The sequence below is a fragment of the Palaemon carinicauda genome, chromosome 27 (assembly GCF_036898095.1).
Source record: "Palaemon carinicauda isolate YSFRI2023 chromosome 27, ASM3689809v2, whole genome shotgun sequence".
NCBI classification, from domain to species: Eukaryota; Metazoa; Arthropoda; class Malacostraca; order Decapoda; family Palaemonidae; genus Palaemon; species Palaemon carinicauda.
Window position 1 is genome coordinate 11450343 of NC_090751.1, and position 18658 is coordinate 11469000.

An 18658-nucleotide genomic window follows, 5' to 3' on the forward strand; every position below is an offset into this window, starting at 1 on the left:
GATCGAATTGTGACCCTTTCTTCCCTTGCGTAGTTAGAATTAGAAATTAGTTAGTCATCCTATAGTTTAATCCTTAGAACAATTAGATGTTGTAGTTGGATAGATTAGGAATTGTCAGTTAGGCCCCATTTTTTGGTTGCTATAGCTTTCAAGTTCTGGCAGTTTAATCTGTGGGTCGCTTTCGACACAAAGCCAACAGGAAATTTATCAAGGACAGTAGTACATTTTCAGACGTGGGTTATAAACCTCAAATATTTTATCTGTTTGAAATCATTTCTATGTTATCAACCTCGATTATTTTATCCGTGTTTGAAAGCATTCCTGTAGATTTGATTGCTCATATTGTGATAAATACATAAGAAATTATCATTGTGTTGATTATAACAATATTATGAGTGGTAGGGAGAATATCTTTGTACAATATGTACGATTGAAGTAATTGGCGTACTTTATTTGGTTATACCCCCTCCCCCCCTGGGGTATATCGAGAGCAATATGACCCATTACGAACTAGTTCGTCCCCCCTCTGCCTATCAGCGACTTCTCTATAGCCTATATAGTCTTAGATTTGTATACACTTTGACTTATTGAAGCTTTGCATATCACTGGGCTTTGCCTCTTCAATATCAACAACGTATAATTTTCGCTTCGACTTCCAGACTTGCTGATCGTTTTTCTCGATTCCTTGGCTTATTATATGATTCAATTTTTGACTGAATTTTCATTTAAATTCAATTTTTGACTCAAGTTTTATTTAAATTCAATTTGATGGAGAATTATGGCAGCACAAGACGAAACGAGAAACGATGGAAGGCTGGGACGTCCCTCTAGAAGGCGAAATTATACGATTTACTTTTAATGAAAAACCTTTCGCTCATGCAGTCAAAACTGTATGTACGTGTTGGCCCTATGGATATACCCGTGTCCCTGACCTCTCCCTCCAAGGTAAAATTAAACAACATGCCCACTTAATAGGCTCTTGTCCCTAAATAAAATAGAAGAAAGTAGGCCCCCCTGCTTGAACGAAAGGTATACAAATGCTGGTGGTGGTAGCTTTTATGTCTGATCGTCGTTCTTTCTGATCTCATCACTCTCTGGTCCCAAGAGCCAGAGAATAATGAAGATTCACACCTATGCTTCTGAGTATTTCGTCAGTCACTGGCACGGTTTCAGCGCGACTTGATTTGCGTTGCTAATGTACTATTTTTTTTTCCAATTCCCCCTTTTGTATTGTCTGCTGTATTTGAACACAGTCGTCACCAGTGCAGACGTAACACGCACATAACGTTGTCACACGTGCATGCAGATATATAATGCTTTACACGCAGGTACATGACGTACACTATTAAGTAATGTACATCAGTGTGTACATTGTTTCTTTACAAGCATGGAACAAGCACGCGCGATCTTATGCACGCATGTGCACTTGTTATATATTTTTGAAGACGAGACACATACATCATACACACATACAAACGTGTGCATATATATAATTAAATTCATACATATGTACATTTATACTATGTACCTGGCAGCATGTTGAGTGCACACACAATGAACACTTAGTGTACACATGAGCACAGCCGTGCTGATTGGAAGAGAAATTGTGAAGATCTGTCATTGGTTTAGTAAAGTAATATGAGTAGTATGAACTGTCAAGGATTATATGTCTATATGATGTACTGTTTATTTATTTGATTTATTTTTTGAAAGCTTAAATGGCGTCCTGTTTTTGTTATGCTATGATCACTCCCCCTCCCCCCCCCCTCCCTTTTCAGTCCCCCCTCTAGGAACTATACACATTATCTTGGAGGTAAATATTTTAGGCAGTTTTGATAAGAACACCCTTCCTCCCTCCGTCCCTCTCTCTCCCTCCTTTGCACATTGCTTTCTGGCATTTCAACATTTAAGAATCTGGAGTTTAAACTGTGCACCAAATGTATTTAATAAGTTCATAGTTTATATTGGCAACATACAGTGTGTGCGTATACACTTGTGTACATGCACATACACATACACATACAACAAATGTATGTTGTATTAAATCCAAAAGTTTCTTTCTAAATTACATAGTTCTTCCCACCAGGATTAACGTACCGTTAGTCTGAGGTAGTTTCAGATGTTCCATATCCATTAACCTTATAATAAATTCCATGGTATTTATGTAAATAACAATATTGTTTACCCATCTTTTAAACAAAGGTATACTGGCTAGGTATGTAATCAGCAATTCGCTAACATCTTTTATGATGCCATATCATTATGTATTGAAGTATGAATTATATGCTGAGCGTTGTGACGTCACTCCCATTTCTGACGGAAGTCCCATATTTACAGGTCCGACACATCGATTTACATCACAAAATTGATCCCCGGGGGAGCGGCAGCCACCGACGGCCGTTTACAGATCATTGATGTCATTGTATCTGTAAATGATGTCAGCGTTGTCAATGTTCCACACGCATCTGCTGTTGAGGCCCTAAAACGAGCTGGCAACACTGTGCATTTGGTAAGGAGTTTAACAACTAAGTTGCAAGTTTATTGTGAGGATTATTCTCTCAGTATCTTCTATCCATTTTCCAATTTCTAATAATATCAAGTTTTAGCAAATTAGTTTTAGTAATTAATGGGTTTTGATAACCATTGAATGTTGGTAATTGTTCATAATTATGTTCGACTTTTAAGATGTGGAATGGAGCAGGTTTCCTTTTAAGAGGTGGAGTTTCTCTTTTTAAGAGGTGAAGTGAAGCAGGTCCCCTTTTAAGAGGTGGAATGGAGCAGGTCTCCTTTCAAGAGGTGGAGTTTCTCTTTTGAAGAGGTGAAGTGAAGCAGGTCCCCCTTCAAGAGGTGGAGTGGAGCAGGTCCCCTATTAAGAGGTGAAGCAAAGCAGGTCCCCTTTTTAAGAGGTGGAGTGGAGCAGGTCCCCTTTTTAAGAGGTGAAGCGAAGCAGGTCCCCTTTTTAAGAGGTGGAGTGGAGCATGTCCCCTTTTAAGAGGTGGAGTGGAGCAGATCCTTTAAGAGGTGGAGTGAAGCAGGTCTCCTTTTAAGAGGTGAAGCGAAGCAGGTCCCATTTTTAAGAGGTGTAGTGAAATAGGTCTCCTTTTAAGAGGTAAAGTGGAGCAGGTCCACTTTTAAGAGGTGGAGTGGAGCAGGTCTCCTTTTAAGAGGTTGGGTGGAGCAAGTCCCCTTTTAAGAGTTGGAGTGGAGCAGGTCTCCTTTTAAGAGGTAGAGTAAAGCAGCTCCCCTTTTAAGAGGTGGGGTGGAGCAGGTCTCCCTTTAAGCGGTTTAGTGTAGCAGGTCCCTTTTAAGAGGTGGAGTGGAGTAGGTCTCCTTTTAATTGGTGGAGTGGAGTAGGCCTCCTTTTATGAGGTGGAGTGGAGCAGGTCTCCTTTTAAGAGGTGAAGTGAAGCAGGTCTCCTTTTAAGAGGTGGAGTGGAGCAGGTCTCCTTTTAAGAGATGAAGTGAAGCAGGGCCCCTTTTAAGAGATGGAGTGGAGCAAGTCTCCTTTTAAGGGTTAGAGTGGTGCAGGTCTCCTTTTAAGTGGTGGAGTGGTGCAGGTCTCATTTTAAGAGGTGGAGTGGAGCAGGTCTCCTTTTTGAGAGGTAGAGTGGAGCATGTCTCTTTTTAAGAGGTGGAATAGTGCAGGTCTCCTTTTAAGAGGTAGAGTGGAGCAGGTCTCCTATTAAGAGGTGGAGTGGAGCAGGTCTCCTATTAAGAGGTGGAATAGAGCAGGTCTCCTTTTAAGAGGTAGTGTGGAGCAGGTCTCCTATTAAGAGGTGGAGTGGAGCAGGTCTCCTTTTAAGAAGTGGAGTTGAGCAGGTCTCCTTTTAAGGTGGTAGAATGGAACAGGTCTCCTTTCAAGTGGTAGAATGGAGCAGGTCTCCTTTTAAGAGGTGGAAAGGAGCAGGTCTTCTTTTAAGAGTTGGAGTGGAGCAGGTCTCCTCTTAGCTATATCGTATGAAGTAGATGAGATATTAAAAGTTATTGAAATACTCTTGATGTCCTGGAAAGCTGGGAGCGTGATACATGTGGAACTCGGGAAATACGAGCATTTTCGGACTGACCAGTCCATTCTTCTTCTTCTTCGTCTTCTTCTTCTTCTTCTTCTTCTTCTTCTTCTTCTTCTTCTTCTTCTCGTCGTCGTCAAAGCAAGACCTTTTGTCTATGCTTATACATATAATTCTTCTTTGTTTTCATTCAGTACATGCTGCTCATAATATGTGCCGAAAATTTGGCATTAACGCCTCTCTTCATCTAGAGTTCTAGACCATAGTTTTTTTTCCGACAGCCTGTTTACAGAAACTAGTCTTGGGCATTTTTTTGTTTTTATTTACCTGCATTTTCATATTTTTTTAATACAGTATTATTATTATTATTATTATTACTATTATTATTATTATTACTATTATTATTATTATTATTATTATTATTATTATTATTATTAGCTAAGCTACAACCCTAGTTGGAAAACCTTGATACTATGAGGCTAAGGTCTCCAACAGGGAAATATACCCCAGTGAGAAAAGGAATTAAAGTAATAAATAAACTACAAGAAAAATAATGAACAATCAATATAAAATATTTTAAGAACAGTAAAAACGATAAAATAGACCTGTCATAATTATTATTATTATTATTATTATTATTATTATTATTATTATTATTATTATTATTATTATTATTATTATTATCATCATCATCATCATCATCATCATCATCATCATCATCTAAGCTACAACCCTAGTTGGAAAGGCAGGATGATACAAGCCCAATGGGTTCAAGAGGGAAAAATAGCCCCATAAGGAAAAGAAATAAGGAAATAAACTACAAGAGAAGTAATGAACAATTAAGATTAAAGATTTTGAGAACATTAACATTAAAAAAAGATTTCTCATATATAAACTATAAAGACTTAAAAAGAAACGAGAGGAATAGAAATACGATGAAATAGTGTGCTCGAGTGTACCCTCAAGCAAGAGAACTCTATTCAAAAACAGTGGAAGACCATGGTACAGAGGCTTTGATACTACCCAAGACTAGAGAACAATGGTTTGACTTCAGAGTGATCTTCCCCTAGAAGAGCTGCTTACCATAGCTAAAGAGTCTCAGGAAAATACCCACTGTGTAATTACAGTGTTGTAGTTAACCCCTTGAACAAAGAAGAATTGTTTGGTAATCTCGTTGTTGTCAGGTGCATGAAGACCAAGATTATGGAAAGAATAAGCCAGGCTATTTGGTGTATGTGTAGGCAGATGGAAAATGAGCCTTTACCAGAGAGAGGGATCTAATGTAGTACTGTCTGTCCATTCAAAGAACCCAATTACTTTCCAGCGGTAGTATCTCAACGGATGGCTGGTGCCTTGGCCAACCTCCTTCAGTACCGTACCTAGTTACGTAAGCCTGTTCAACATAAAAACATTCACTGATTGAACTTGTGAAGTTCCACTGATTCAACTGTCTAATTAGGAAGATCATTCCAGAATCTGGTCATAGATGGAACAAAACTTTTTGAATACTGTGTAGTATTGTGCCTTATGATGGAGAAAGCATGATGGCAGTGTCTGGGAAGATCTGAATGCAAAGGATGGTCAGAATTATGAAAAATCGTATGCAGCATGCATAAAGAAATGACTGAATTACAGGTCCAGAGATTGATATCTAGATCAAGAATAAGAAATTTGATATACTGCAAGTTCTTGTCCAACATATTATGATGAGATTCAGAAGCTGAAGACCAGACCGTAAATGATAAAACTGAGCATACAACATACATAACATTCCGTTCTCATTCTATCTCCCTTCGTTTGTTTCATTAAGTTCATTTAAATGTGGTCCTCAGTACCCCGGCACTATGAGACCTTTGCATTCTCCATGGAGGGCCTTGTCTTCACTGGTTTCACTAGTAGTTAAAGCATTGACTATTTTGATTCTGATGATGTAGGAGTTCCATCTATGATCCAATTTTATATACGTTATAAGACTTGCATCTTCTACTGTTTACCTTTTCCTAGCATGTCCAAATCCAAAGAAAAGGAAGTGGCATGACACTGGGAAAAGTCAACTCGAGTGGTACTCTCCTCAAAGAGTACCCTTACCCGACACTATGCAAGGTAGTGGCACAAGAAGTTATGGCACTGATCATGATTTGCTAATAAGTTTAGATAGTTGCCATGGAGTTAACAGTATCTTGTATGGTCCCTTCAATCATACACTATGAAGAGGACAGTAGGAAATGCCTGAGTGTTTTCAGCAGATTTTTTCCTGAAGGTCATGGGAGACATTGTAACAGAAAATGGGGACAGAACATAATTAGTTTAAAATTTTTACCATGGGGAGGACTCTCAATCAAGAGGACCAGAAAAGTGAGATCTTGTATCATTTCCATTGTAAAGTAAGGAAGTTGTTTTATTAATCCATATAATAAGACTGTTCAGTTGTAGGACTTGGAAGTTTGTCTACAGTAAAAAGTCTGATTTGCAGTGAACCGGAATGGCCCTGTCATGATATCTTTCTATGAACAAGTAGTAATCTGCTGTTGAATAAGCAGTGATTGTTCACACTGGATGTAGTTAACTAAGAAAAAATAGCTCTTCGGCTCTCGGTTTAAGAGGGTCGATTTAGTTGATTCTCATAGTTGCACTGTGCTTTACTTTCAAGTGGTTTCAAGGAAGCCTAACCCCTAATGTTAATTCTGTAGGCAAGACCTTATAATAATCCAATGTGCTATAATTGTTGCGAGTCACATTTTTAGATTCTAGTAGAGACCCCTCAGAGGACCTGTTTTTAAATGAGAGGTAGAAATTGGAGCATAATAAATCTGAAGAGATCAGATGAATAAGTAAGAAGAGAATTGATGGGAATTAAAAGGCAAAAAGTTGTGGTGATTGAGCCAAAAGAATATTGCAATAAATCTTTATTGATATCTCAAATGTATCTCCCTATCCACAATGTAAGCCATACCCTCTGTGGGCTCATTTATATAGCAATTTAAATTCTGGTGACCACTATCCTGCGTGTTTTAAGATGTAGGACTTCTTTTAGAAAAGGGAGGGGAATGTCCTTCATGAAATTGATTGTCTCAATTAAGAACTGGTTGATCTGGAACAGTTCTAGGTTTTATTGGTTTAGCCATCATAAATAGTAACTAAATTTTTCCCTTTCTTTTTTATTCATAAGAATATTATTTCTTGCTTCTCCACCTCCAAAGAACAAATGTCCTCAGCAAAGTCTTAACAGTTCTATAGCCAATAAAATTTTTAGCAGAGGTAGAGAAAGGAAGGTATCAAAGACAGCGGAGTAGCTAAGGGCGTGGCCGTTGGAGCCTTTTTTGAGGAAGGACCCCCCCCCCAGGCCTCCAAGGGAGGGGACCTTCAAAGCAAGGTCAGAAAATACAAGTTACTTAAGATTACCATCAACTCACGAGGGTATAGAGGAGGGATGGCTTCTTTACTAAGTTCCCTGGCCCCATAAAAATTTCTAGCTATGCCCCTGATCACAGAGTAGATTTAAGGAGATTAAAGTTGTCCTAGTCCTGAAGCATTTAAGAGACCTTTGTAAAATTATATTTTTGACAAGGGGTCTTGACTTTCTGAATTTTTTTTAGGAGAAAACAAGAAACATGTAGTATTATGATATGATATTTATTTGTGGACAAAGTGATAGACAACATGTTTCTTTTAGGACTTGGATAATGACACTTACAGAGTTGGTCACTCACCTGCCTCAGGATTCCTTTTATTTCATTCCTTTGTCAACAAATGATGGCTGACACTTGTGTATTTCCATGTTTAAATCAAGATTGGTACTTGTTTGGATCGAATTTGCATTACTAGTCATTTGCTGACCAAGAGTCAAAATCTATATAAACTGTGTGTCATATGTTGCATAGTATATACATGAAATATCATAGCAAAGTTTTCCAAAGAGAATACACCCTACATTTTATGTATCTTTAATACACTACTGTATATTGTGCAGATTGTATATTCTTATATTTCATATACACTAGTATCTTAGGCTATAGGTCAAATAACCAGGGTGTCTGTTTTTAATTGTCGAACCTATTGAGATGTAATCCTGAAATGTTATATGCAAGTCACCATGGACGAAAGTTGCAGTGTACATTTCATTTTAGGTATTTTTTTACATGCTAAGTACAATATTTCTTATTTCTTAAGGAATGCTGTTACTTGGAAAACATAAAAAACATTTATTGTTGCCATAATTTTTTAAGTATGGTTAAAACCTAATAGAATTTTCTGTAAGTGGCATAAGTTTAATTTTTTCTTTGAAAACAATTTGAAAGAACTTTCTGAATATGAATAGGTAGCATCAGACTGTTGTATTTTATGTTCTTTATTATATTTCTTTATTTTCATCATTTATCATTTGGTCACTAATTGTCTCTTATGCAACCTTTTCACGAGTTCTCCTATTTTCAGCGAGTGAAACGACGGAAGCGTCCTCCTAATGTCCAGTTAATTGAAGTGGAGCTCATTAAAGGGAACAAAGGTCTTGGCTTCAGTATTGCAGGAGGAATTGGTAATCAACATATACCTGGGGACAATGGTATATACATCACTAAAATCATGGAGGGCGGTGCAGCTCATGTGGATGGTCGCGTGTGTGTAGGAGATAAATTAGTTGCTGTTAGAGATACTCCGGTAAGTCAGAATTTACTGTTTTGAGGTATATTTGTTTTTTTCTTGAATGAAAGTTGTATTTTCAGATTGCCCTCTCATATTTTTTGCATTTCAAACTATGACAAACAATTTTTTCATCACAAACACATTAAGTTATTGGGAAGAACTCTATAAGATACATAAATGCAAGAAAGATTACTACAGTGCTTCGGTTTAGAAGTGTAATTTCTCATGGAAGCAAGCTCGCAACCTAAAATGCTTGTATCCTGAAATAATTTATCCCATTAATAAGGAAATGTACTCTGCATTCCACATGTCAGTAAATACACATGCTATACAGTAATTTAAAAGTTTCTGTAATAGTAATTACTGTACAATTTATAACCCCTAACATCAGAAGGGAATAAAAGAACATAATACTAAGTAATAAGAGACAATTAACAAATTAACTCTCTCTACCTTTGAGAGTCGTGGCTGGCGTGAGGGAGATGAGAGAGGTGGAGGGAGAGGGTAGCGGGTGTTACTGCCTGGAAGGAGAATCTCCCTCCATGAGCAGATCTATTAAAATATTAAAGTTCTCTTTTTTGAATGACGCTCACTATCACTAATTGAAACACTTCATTTAAACTTTCTGAACACTCATCTTTTTTCACACTTTTACAATAAATTTTTACAAAGAACCTGTCTAGAAACAACCAGTTTTGCCTTTTCTTTAAAATGGTATGAAAATAAATTCTTTAAAATGACATGAAAATGGGATAAAAATCCTAAGAATACAGTGGGAACACTGTGTGGGTGGCATATGGTCACCGCACGACTGATTTCTGTGCATTGCGTACGAGTATCATTATTACTTGTCCACAAAAAATTTTGTTATGGTGCAAAATATTTTGATCGCAGACCAATGCTTTACTCGTAACCCAATTAGATGTGTATGCTCGTATCGCAATTTGCTCGTATTTAAAGTTACTCATAGCCTGAGGTACAGTACTACTGTATTCTGTTTTTAGCAAGATTTCATCCCATTTGCATATATTGTATAGTACAGGTATCTCTATTATGGATACATTGTTTATGGTGGAGTGGATGAACAACTCTTGAAATTTTCAAACAATAGTTAATTAGGTAAAAATGAGGAGTGCATTATATTAGAAAATTTATTTTTAACATGCTCTTTTGTTATAATCATTCTTTGATAAATTCTTTATAAAAATATTTTTTACTCTTATACATTTTGTTCTTCCCTTTTTTCTCACTTTAATTTAATAGTACCTAATACTACAAACCACCACCATCATTTACATACAATAATGGTTTAATTGACTCGCATTTGTTTATATAGTCTTCAAAGCCTTTTCTTGCACTGTATTTTTTGTATATTCAATGTGCTGGTTGTTGAAAAGCCATTTATGGAACACCAAAATGCTATTACTGTACTGCAATTTTTTTGCATATATATTGATTGCCTTTTTAATTTAATGTGGTCTAGTCTCCTGAACTTGCTGTACAGATTAATACAGAATTATGGAAAGCTGTAATGTGAGAATTTAGGATTTTTTCTTTAAGGAATAGCTCCCCTCTACTCAGTAACCCTAATTGGTACCCATAAGTAGCATAGCAAACTTATTTTTTATAGCATTGGCAAATGAATTATTGTATAGTATAGAAGTTCCCATATTTTAGGCTCATTAGAATTGCATTTGAAATTTCCTATAACTTTCTTTACACCAGTTAGGGAGCATATTCTCAGCAGGCTACAATTTACATGTTTTTGTATCCTCCCATACATTTAACCCTTTTACCCCCAAAGGACGTACTGGTACGTTTCACAAGAGCCATCCCTTTACCCCCATGGACGTACCGGTACGTCCTTGCAAAAAAATGCTATAAAAATTTGTTTTTCATATTTTTTGATAATTTTTTGAGAAAATTCAGGCATTTTCCAAGAGAATGAGACCAGCCTGACCTCTCTATGACAAAAATTAAGGCTGTTAGAGCAATTTAAAAAAAATATACTGCAAAATGTGCTAGGAAAAAAATAACCCCTTGGGGGTTAAGGGTTGGAAATTTCCAAATACCCCGGGGGTAAAAGGGGTATCTGTTTGGGGAAAACATACTATACTTCAAGGTAGTTAAGTGGGTGGCGTTTCCTGATTCGTAATTGATTTACGAGCGATATTTTTTTTTATATATATTTCAATTTTATAAAGCTTTCTTGTATAAAAAAGTATAGGTTTTTTCATAAACTATTACCAAATATTAATTATGAGAATTTTATCCTTAATGTAACTTCTGACGTTTGATATATAACTTATTACTTTTTCATCTGTACTCAGTTTTTGTAAATGAATCGATTTTGACATTGTAGACTGTACTTGGTCACGAACTGTACTGTATCAATAAAAATTTCCAGTAGAGGTTGTTGTAGCTGGGTTAGAAATTTTGAATAGTTCTGCTAAGTAGCTGCCAAGCTTCTTTTTTCCCCCATACAATTTTCCTGTAGTTTTACCAACAAAATCTAGTCTTGAATTTTTATCAGTCGGACAGAAAAGGATTACAACTTGACTTAGCCAATACAATCTTTCCTATTGTTATTTTGGCATACTGTCATACTTTTGTAAGAAAATCTATTCTCATGATAGATTTGAAACCTTAAGAATGTAGTTCTGTATCTGCATTGAAGTATTGTACTGTTTTTCCATCCATTCTAGGAAATCTTCTGCCTTAACTCGATGAGTTTTCTGTCAACACTATTTTTCCTCATTCATTCCCTCCCAAGTTATTTTTTGATTTCTTTTCGTGCTACTTTTGCTCTTATTTCCCTTCAGTATTATCTCAGTAGTGTTCATGCAGTACTGAAATGTATGGGTAGGCAATAATTTGTATACCAGAGTTATTTTTCAAAACAGTGCAATGTACGTTCTGTACTATACTTTTTCAGATTTTATGTAAATCAAATATTTTTCTCGTAAGCAGACATTTGTAGGTTTGAGGGTATTAAGCTTAACTTTTATTCACACCGATATCATGAAAAATTGTTTAATTTATTTAACATTATTATAAATAAAAATTTTCTTCTCGATGTTAATCTGGCCACCTCTGTAAGAGTCGAGTTTGACTCATTGACCAGCAACACACACACACACACATATATATATATATATATATATATATATATATATATATATATATATATATATATATATATATATATACATATATATATATATATATATATATATATATATATATATATATATATATATATATATATATATATGTATATATATATATATATATATATATATATATATATATATATATATATATATATATATATATATATATATACACAGTATATTCTAAAGTCTGCCTGCTGACTTAAATTTAGAATCATGATACAATACACTAGCAATATAATTTTAGTTGTTTGAAGTGCTTATATTACTCTATTGTTTTATAATAATGTTGTTATAATATTTCATTACTGAGCAATTTAGCTTGAACAGATTTTACGAATCCAAATCCAAATATTGAACAATAAAATGCCCTAAGTAATCTTAAGCACTGTATTGTATCTTGTAATTTGTTTGTTTTTTCAGTACAGTAATACCCCTCTTTACTTTGGTTCAACATACATCGGTTCTAGCTTAGCACATATTTAAGTATTAGATGCAAAAATAAAATTCATTTTAAACCCTTTTACCCCGACCTCATATCGGTTTATATGTCATACCTTAATGATAAAGTGCTGTACTATACAGAACTGTACATTGCATGGAAGTATATTAATGAAGGCATCCAGTTTTTATGAAATAATAGTAGGTTGTAAGTACTTTTTCATGTTCAGTACATGTATAGGGAACATATGTCACCTTACAGAACAAGAATCCAACCTATGTAAAAAATCTACTAATACTGAATCTCTTGGAACCAATTATGATGTAGGGCAGTGTTTCCCAACCCTGGGGTAAATTACCCCAGTGGGGTAATGGACCCGTATTTTTGGGGGCAATCAAGATGTTCTGAAATTGAGTTATTCACATTCCCATAATTATTGCCATAATTCATACACAAAATCTGCAGAATTTTGATATCCATTAAAATGGAAAATTTTGCATTTGTTTTGGATCCTTAACTATAAGCAGCCAATAGCGGGCTACATGATCCATACAGTTCATCAGGTGGCCGCAAAAAACATCCGATGTTACCGGGTATATGTTCAATGGGGTAATTGATAAGTTGGAAATAAAATTTTGGGGTAATCATTTAAAAAAGGTTGGGAAACACTGATGTAAGGTGTGGTATTATTGTACTGTATGTATAATTTTATGTACTGTAATTCAGAAATTGTTATTGACCAAATGATCAAGCTTGTCACAGATATTGTCTATTAAATTCCTATACCAGTTTAATGGAAAATCACTTCAAAACCAGTAATAACAGATTTTTAAAATTACTGAACTGTACCAGAATAGTAAATTTACCATACAGCATAAGAGAATCAGGAACTGTTGAATGAAAGAGCAATCCAAAGGTTGAAATTAGGTGAAAAATTGGTAGTATATCATGACACTGTCAGTAAAGATATTCTTTTAGCACTAGTGAAAGTAATGAAGCTATCACTTAGGGAAGTACTGTATAATATTTTATAGAAAATTTACAAAAGAGTTTTATCTGTAATTGTTTAATTTTGTCTTCAGTATTGTAATGTCTTATATAATTTGTTTTCTTCTTTGTTTTTCTTCCCAACAGACAGGGGATGTCAACCTTGAAAATGTCACCCACGAAGAGGCGGTTGCATGCCTTAAGTCCACCAATGATCGAGTTGTCCTTGTCCTTGGTAAGGTGGTTGCCCCGCAGACTAATGCCTCAGATCTGGCCCCCCCTCCCCTCCACTCAACCCAGACCCATCACCAGGATCACACTCCTCCACCTCGTGAGTTAGCTAACTAACATTACTTATTGTCCTAATGCTAATGTGGCTCTGTACCCATTTCATTAAAGCAAAGTTTAGCTCCCCAATCATTCTGCTCTCTGTGATTGAAGTAAATAGGTCCATATTCATATTTTGAGGCTGATTGCTTTTATCGAATAGTACCATAACTCCAAAAAAATATGAAATACAGTACTGTATAACTTAAGGCTATCATCGTAATCTAGCTGGGATATCCGAATATTCCAAATTTTTACCTATGCTCAGTTTAATGAGCTATGGTGCTGACCCCTTATCAAGTCTGGCATTCTTAGTAGATGTATCTTTTTATTTTCTCCATGCATTCCCTTATTCTTCCCCATGGCCACACTTCTTTTCGAGTGTCTGGGATTATAAAGTATATTCTCTTATTTGTGCCTCATCAATTAGACATTTAGCAATTTACATTACTTTCTTTTCTTGTTTTTAAAACTAATCTTAGTCCTTCTTCCCATTCAGAGAGAAGGTTCTATAACACCACCTCATTATTAAAGCTATTGCTCATAAAGGGTTTACTGTTATACAGTATACTGTAGTTATTGAAATGGTCAGGATCATGAGACAATTGTCAACTTGCAGACCTTGTCAAAGTTTGTTAATGTTCGATGTACAAATCACTGTTTTCTTCCTTCCACACTTACTTGCGAGATCCTCTATTATTAGGGTCTATAGTCGCCATTATTTTGTCATAATTCCATTTTTGGTATGGAGACATGTAACTGATAGTTTTCATTTTTATTGAAACTATCCATTTTCTGATTCTAAGTTCTTCCTTCTCTTTTGTCTAATGACAACTAAAGGCTATATCTGTGAAAGGAAGCTCGGTATTATCGACATTTACTCTTAAAAGTTAAAAATTTCCATTTTCTCTCCTTTTAATATATATGTAATTATCTATCATAGATTCCAAAAGATAGTCTACCAATAAGCTGTATCAAAGACAATGGAATGTTTATTTTGATTGGTGCAAATCAGAAATGTATCAATGACTAGAACTAATTAGGATAATATTGTTCTATTTTTATGTTTTCTTTTATATGAAAAGAAACTTTCTATATCAGCCATTAAGGGATATAGATCCATGCTTAATTCTCTACCGTTTCAGGTATTTCAGCGAATGTGTTCAGGGCTTTTAGTATTGAAAGACCTCCAGTAGTCGGGTCTTTTTCTCTGAATTTGGATATAGGTTTACAATATTATAAAAGGTTCAAGTTTTGAATCTTTGGAAAATCTCATGATTAAAGATCTCATAATTGAATCACTTTCCCTTGTTGTTGGCTTTAACTAAACACATAGGGAACTGCAAGCACTATCTTGTAAGGTAGGCTTTGGGGGAACATAATGATTATTTCTTTGGCCTACTTTCAGACCTAAAAATTATTTTAGGACTAAGATTTTGCCAGTTCTTTTATTGAACATCCTCTCATTGGAAAATGTGATTATTACATCAGATTTTTTTTTTTTGCAATAAAAAGCCATTCAGTATTATTTGAACAAAACTACAAACATTTGAGTTAGTGGTTCTAATTTGTTTTGTGGACTTAGGATTCCAAATTGTCTTCTGCCCAAAAATAACATATCATTTCATATCAAAAGTTTTGTCATGGAAGCTTACAAAGAATTAACCCAAGTATAATGAAAGCTTTGAATGTTAGGGTTCATGATATTAAAAGTGCAGTTACATCTGTCAAGTTTTGTTCAAATTTTTCTTTGAGTAGCTCAAATAGCCTAACGAATTGGTTTTGCTAAACATTAATGTAAAGAATCCTAATTTGTTTATCAAGATGGCTGGGCTGTAGGACCTATAGTTTATGCTGGAAATCTGGTTTAATGAAATGTTAGGGTTTAGTTGAATTATATTTTTCCTAATTTAAAAAATAAATTTCAGTTGTATAGCAATATGAATATCAGGCAAGGTTCATAGAAATAAATGAAATGTTAATAATAAATTTTATTTGTTCCAACACGGAGTACTTACTTAGAACTACTTTCTTAGGAGTATCTGGGATCTCCTTCCTAACCGACCAAGAATTTTGCGTAGTTTCCCCTATCTCCGTTTTCCCTTGTCGGGTCCCTCCGTGGCGGATGGATACTTGCCCTGAGGCGACCGAGGGTCAGTGTGCGAGAGCTCGCTGCTAGGTCTGAGTCGCCAGTAAGCGTCTGATCGCGGCATAGATTACATCTCGCCGCTCTCTCTCACATCCCGTCGGACCCGCCATTGTGTTCCACGTGTTCCCTTTGTGCTTTCCCATCCTTTCCTTGTGTTACTTGTGGTGCTTGTGTGTTCGTGTATTCCCTTATGGAATCTCAACGTCGTTGTCCCGGGCCCAAGGCCGGTAAGTCTTGCAGGGTCTTTGCTTCTTGAAGAAGCCACGGTTATTGTCATTATCTGATAGATTATCTCTTTTCTTTACTAGAGGCATAAGTCTATTGAAAGGAAGGAAAATGGGAATTTTTGTAGTTTTTAGAGGTGAATGTCAATAAAACCAAGCTTCCAGAGAGAAGCAATATGAACATCAGTTATGTATTGAAATAACAACTTTTATCATTTAAATTCTGTTTTTTCTGGTAATCTCCTTTTCACTATAGAACATGGATGGAAATACTCCATAATGTTCTTCATGATGAAGGGTTTAAAGGGCATTGAATTGAATTCCTTTGAATCTATAAACGTTAGCTTTCTTACAGTTTTGTAGATTGTGGTCCCACTTACATGGAGCCTCATCATTAGCATAAGTCTTCAATTTGCTTCCTTAATGATAAAGGTGTTTTATTTATTTAAGGGAATTTGCAGTTTCTGATCAATGGTTCAAGTACTCATTAAAAAAAAAAAAGTGTCTCTTGGGAAGGTACATGGTATCCTTTGGAGGAAAGTTCACATTGTGGTTCTGTTAGTCATCTTTATCCCTTAAGATATTTGTGTTATGGTAAATTTCTGGAGTTCCTTTTTAAATCTAAATTAATTCTCTGCAACTGATGCCAAATCAAATCAACAACTTGGTGTCTCTCTCCTAGATCAGACCTTAAAATAGAATTAATAGTTTTCCTTAGGTTGATTTTCAATACTTCATTCTTTCAAGTGGTACTCCTAGACCTTACAGGTTTGTTCTTTGTCTATTGGCAATAACTGTCTGTCTCTATTGGCAATAGCTGCCTTGTAAGAAGTACCTGTAGGATGTGGCAATCCAATTGTGGGATAAGATTATCCAGGACAACGTTAGTTGCGACAGAATATTCCTCGGCAAGATGAATTTGACCTCATCATTATCAAAAACTGTTTTACGTCGGCTTTTATATGTACTGTACAGTATGTGATTAGCATGTATCTAAGGTAGGTAAGCCAACACAAAAGGTTTTGGTCTGAGATAAGCTCGGCCATAATTCCATTATAATCCTTTAACTTTTTCGTCAAAGTATTTCCAGATTGATGTTCAGCAGCTCATTCATGCCTGTTGTAGAGAGATATGGGCATCCTTTGTGTTGAGAGAAGATCCCACATAGGATAATTGAGAGAGAGAGAGAAGGATATGTCTGTATGTCTTAGAATTATTAAAGATAATCTTGTGACCAAAATACATTAAATGTTTTTATTGGTTTCTGAATAAATGATCATTTGTTATTTAGGTTTAATAAAATAAAGGATTGAGTCTTTCCTGTGGGGTCAGTGTTTCCTTATTGGCTAGAAAGTTTAAGACATAAGTCGATAGCACTATAAGGTAATGGGGCAACAGTCAATTCTGAATCAACTTGGAATAGGATTTGTTGTTACATGTTAATCCTAATGAGGTACACAGGCAATCCTAGATTGCATCTTACCTAGAAATACCTAGAAATTTTCATATATATTTTAATATATATGTATATAGGTTCATTGTATGGATAATTCATCTTGAGATAATTTTTCAAAGAGGATGCCAGTTCCCACTGCTGTATGTACTAACCACTCTTCTCAATCAAGGTTGCAGTCTTAACCCTTCAGGATGCCCTTAAGTGTGTAATCCAAGGTAATCATTTAGAGAAGCTTCTTTTAAGAGTTGAATCTGCCCTCTTTGAAGATTTTCACAGATGATCCACAGTTCTAAGAAAAAGCTTCATGCTTTTCCTTTGACTGATGTATGCATAGATCAATTAAAGAAATGCACAAGGAAAACATAACCCATTTGCCTTTAGTTTCCGACATCTGAAAAACTGAACGGTACCTTGCCATTGGTTTAGAAAGTGGGTGAGATTTTCTTTGTGAATTTTTAAATAGATATTTTATTTTATTCTATTCAAGAGAATGATAACAATCAGAAGGATCCATTACAGTAATTGTAACCTTGTACCAATTTCAGAGATAACCATATTTAACATCAAAATGAGGTACTGTAGTGCTTATTGTTGCCTACTGTATTTCTTTGGACAAGTAAAGAATTATTTTTTAGTGAACATATAAAATGAGGACTAGAGCTGAAGAAAAGCAACTCAGCTTAGTCTACACCCTGTTATCTGAAAATCCATGTCATAATTAGAGTCCTCCAAGAGATGGCACTATACAGTAATACCTCTGTGTGACTTACGCACCTTTAACTTCAGTTTATGTTTAAGGAAATGAGACTAGTTTTGGTTAACCCAGCTTATGGGCAGTTACTTTATATGCATAATGTACCTCTAGTTATTCTTTTGGCTATTATATTGAATTATTCTAGCTCTGTAATCCATACTCCAAACTAGAAGCATTGGGCCAGTGAGTATACCTGAAATTAACATGTGAATATCTCATGAGATAATTGTAGATGAAGGAAGGCAATTTGATACTTTCAACATGCTGTCATCTGAAAATCTTTAATGTAGTAGAGTCCTACAAGAGTTGACACAATAATTCTCTCCTCTGTAACTTCTACACCTGGTTTGTGTATAAGAATTATATTAAGCATTAGTAAATATTTCCTCGGAGCATTGGTGCGTTTCTTGCTTCACTAGTTCTTCTTTTAGCCATCATTGATTAGGTTATGGAATCTAATCTATACTCACTGTTTAGGTAAGGAAGCTTAATAGTTTC

At 35.3% G+C, this 18658-nt stretch overlaps 1 protein-coding gene across 8 annotated transcripts in view; it reads left to right on the forward strand.

Annotated features, from left to right (window-relative positions):
* Positions 1–18658, forward strand: part of dlg1 (discs large 1) — a 671410-nt gene that overhangs the window by 458888 nt on the left and 193864 nt on the right. For all 8 annotated transcript variants that reach the window (XM_068350732.1, XM_068350731.1, XM_068350733.1 and 5 more), the window contains 3 exons: positions 2338–2509; positions 8442–8663; positions 13398–13581. In XM_068350732.1, coding sequence (XP_068206833.1) covers positions 2338–2509; positions 8442–8663; positions 13398–13581 — 578 coding nt within the window. The remainder of the gene's footprint in view (positions 1–2337; positions 2510–8441; positions 8664–13397; positions 13582–18658) is intronic.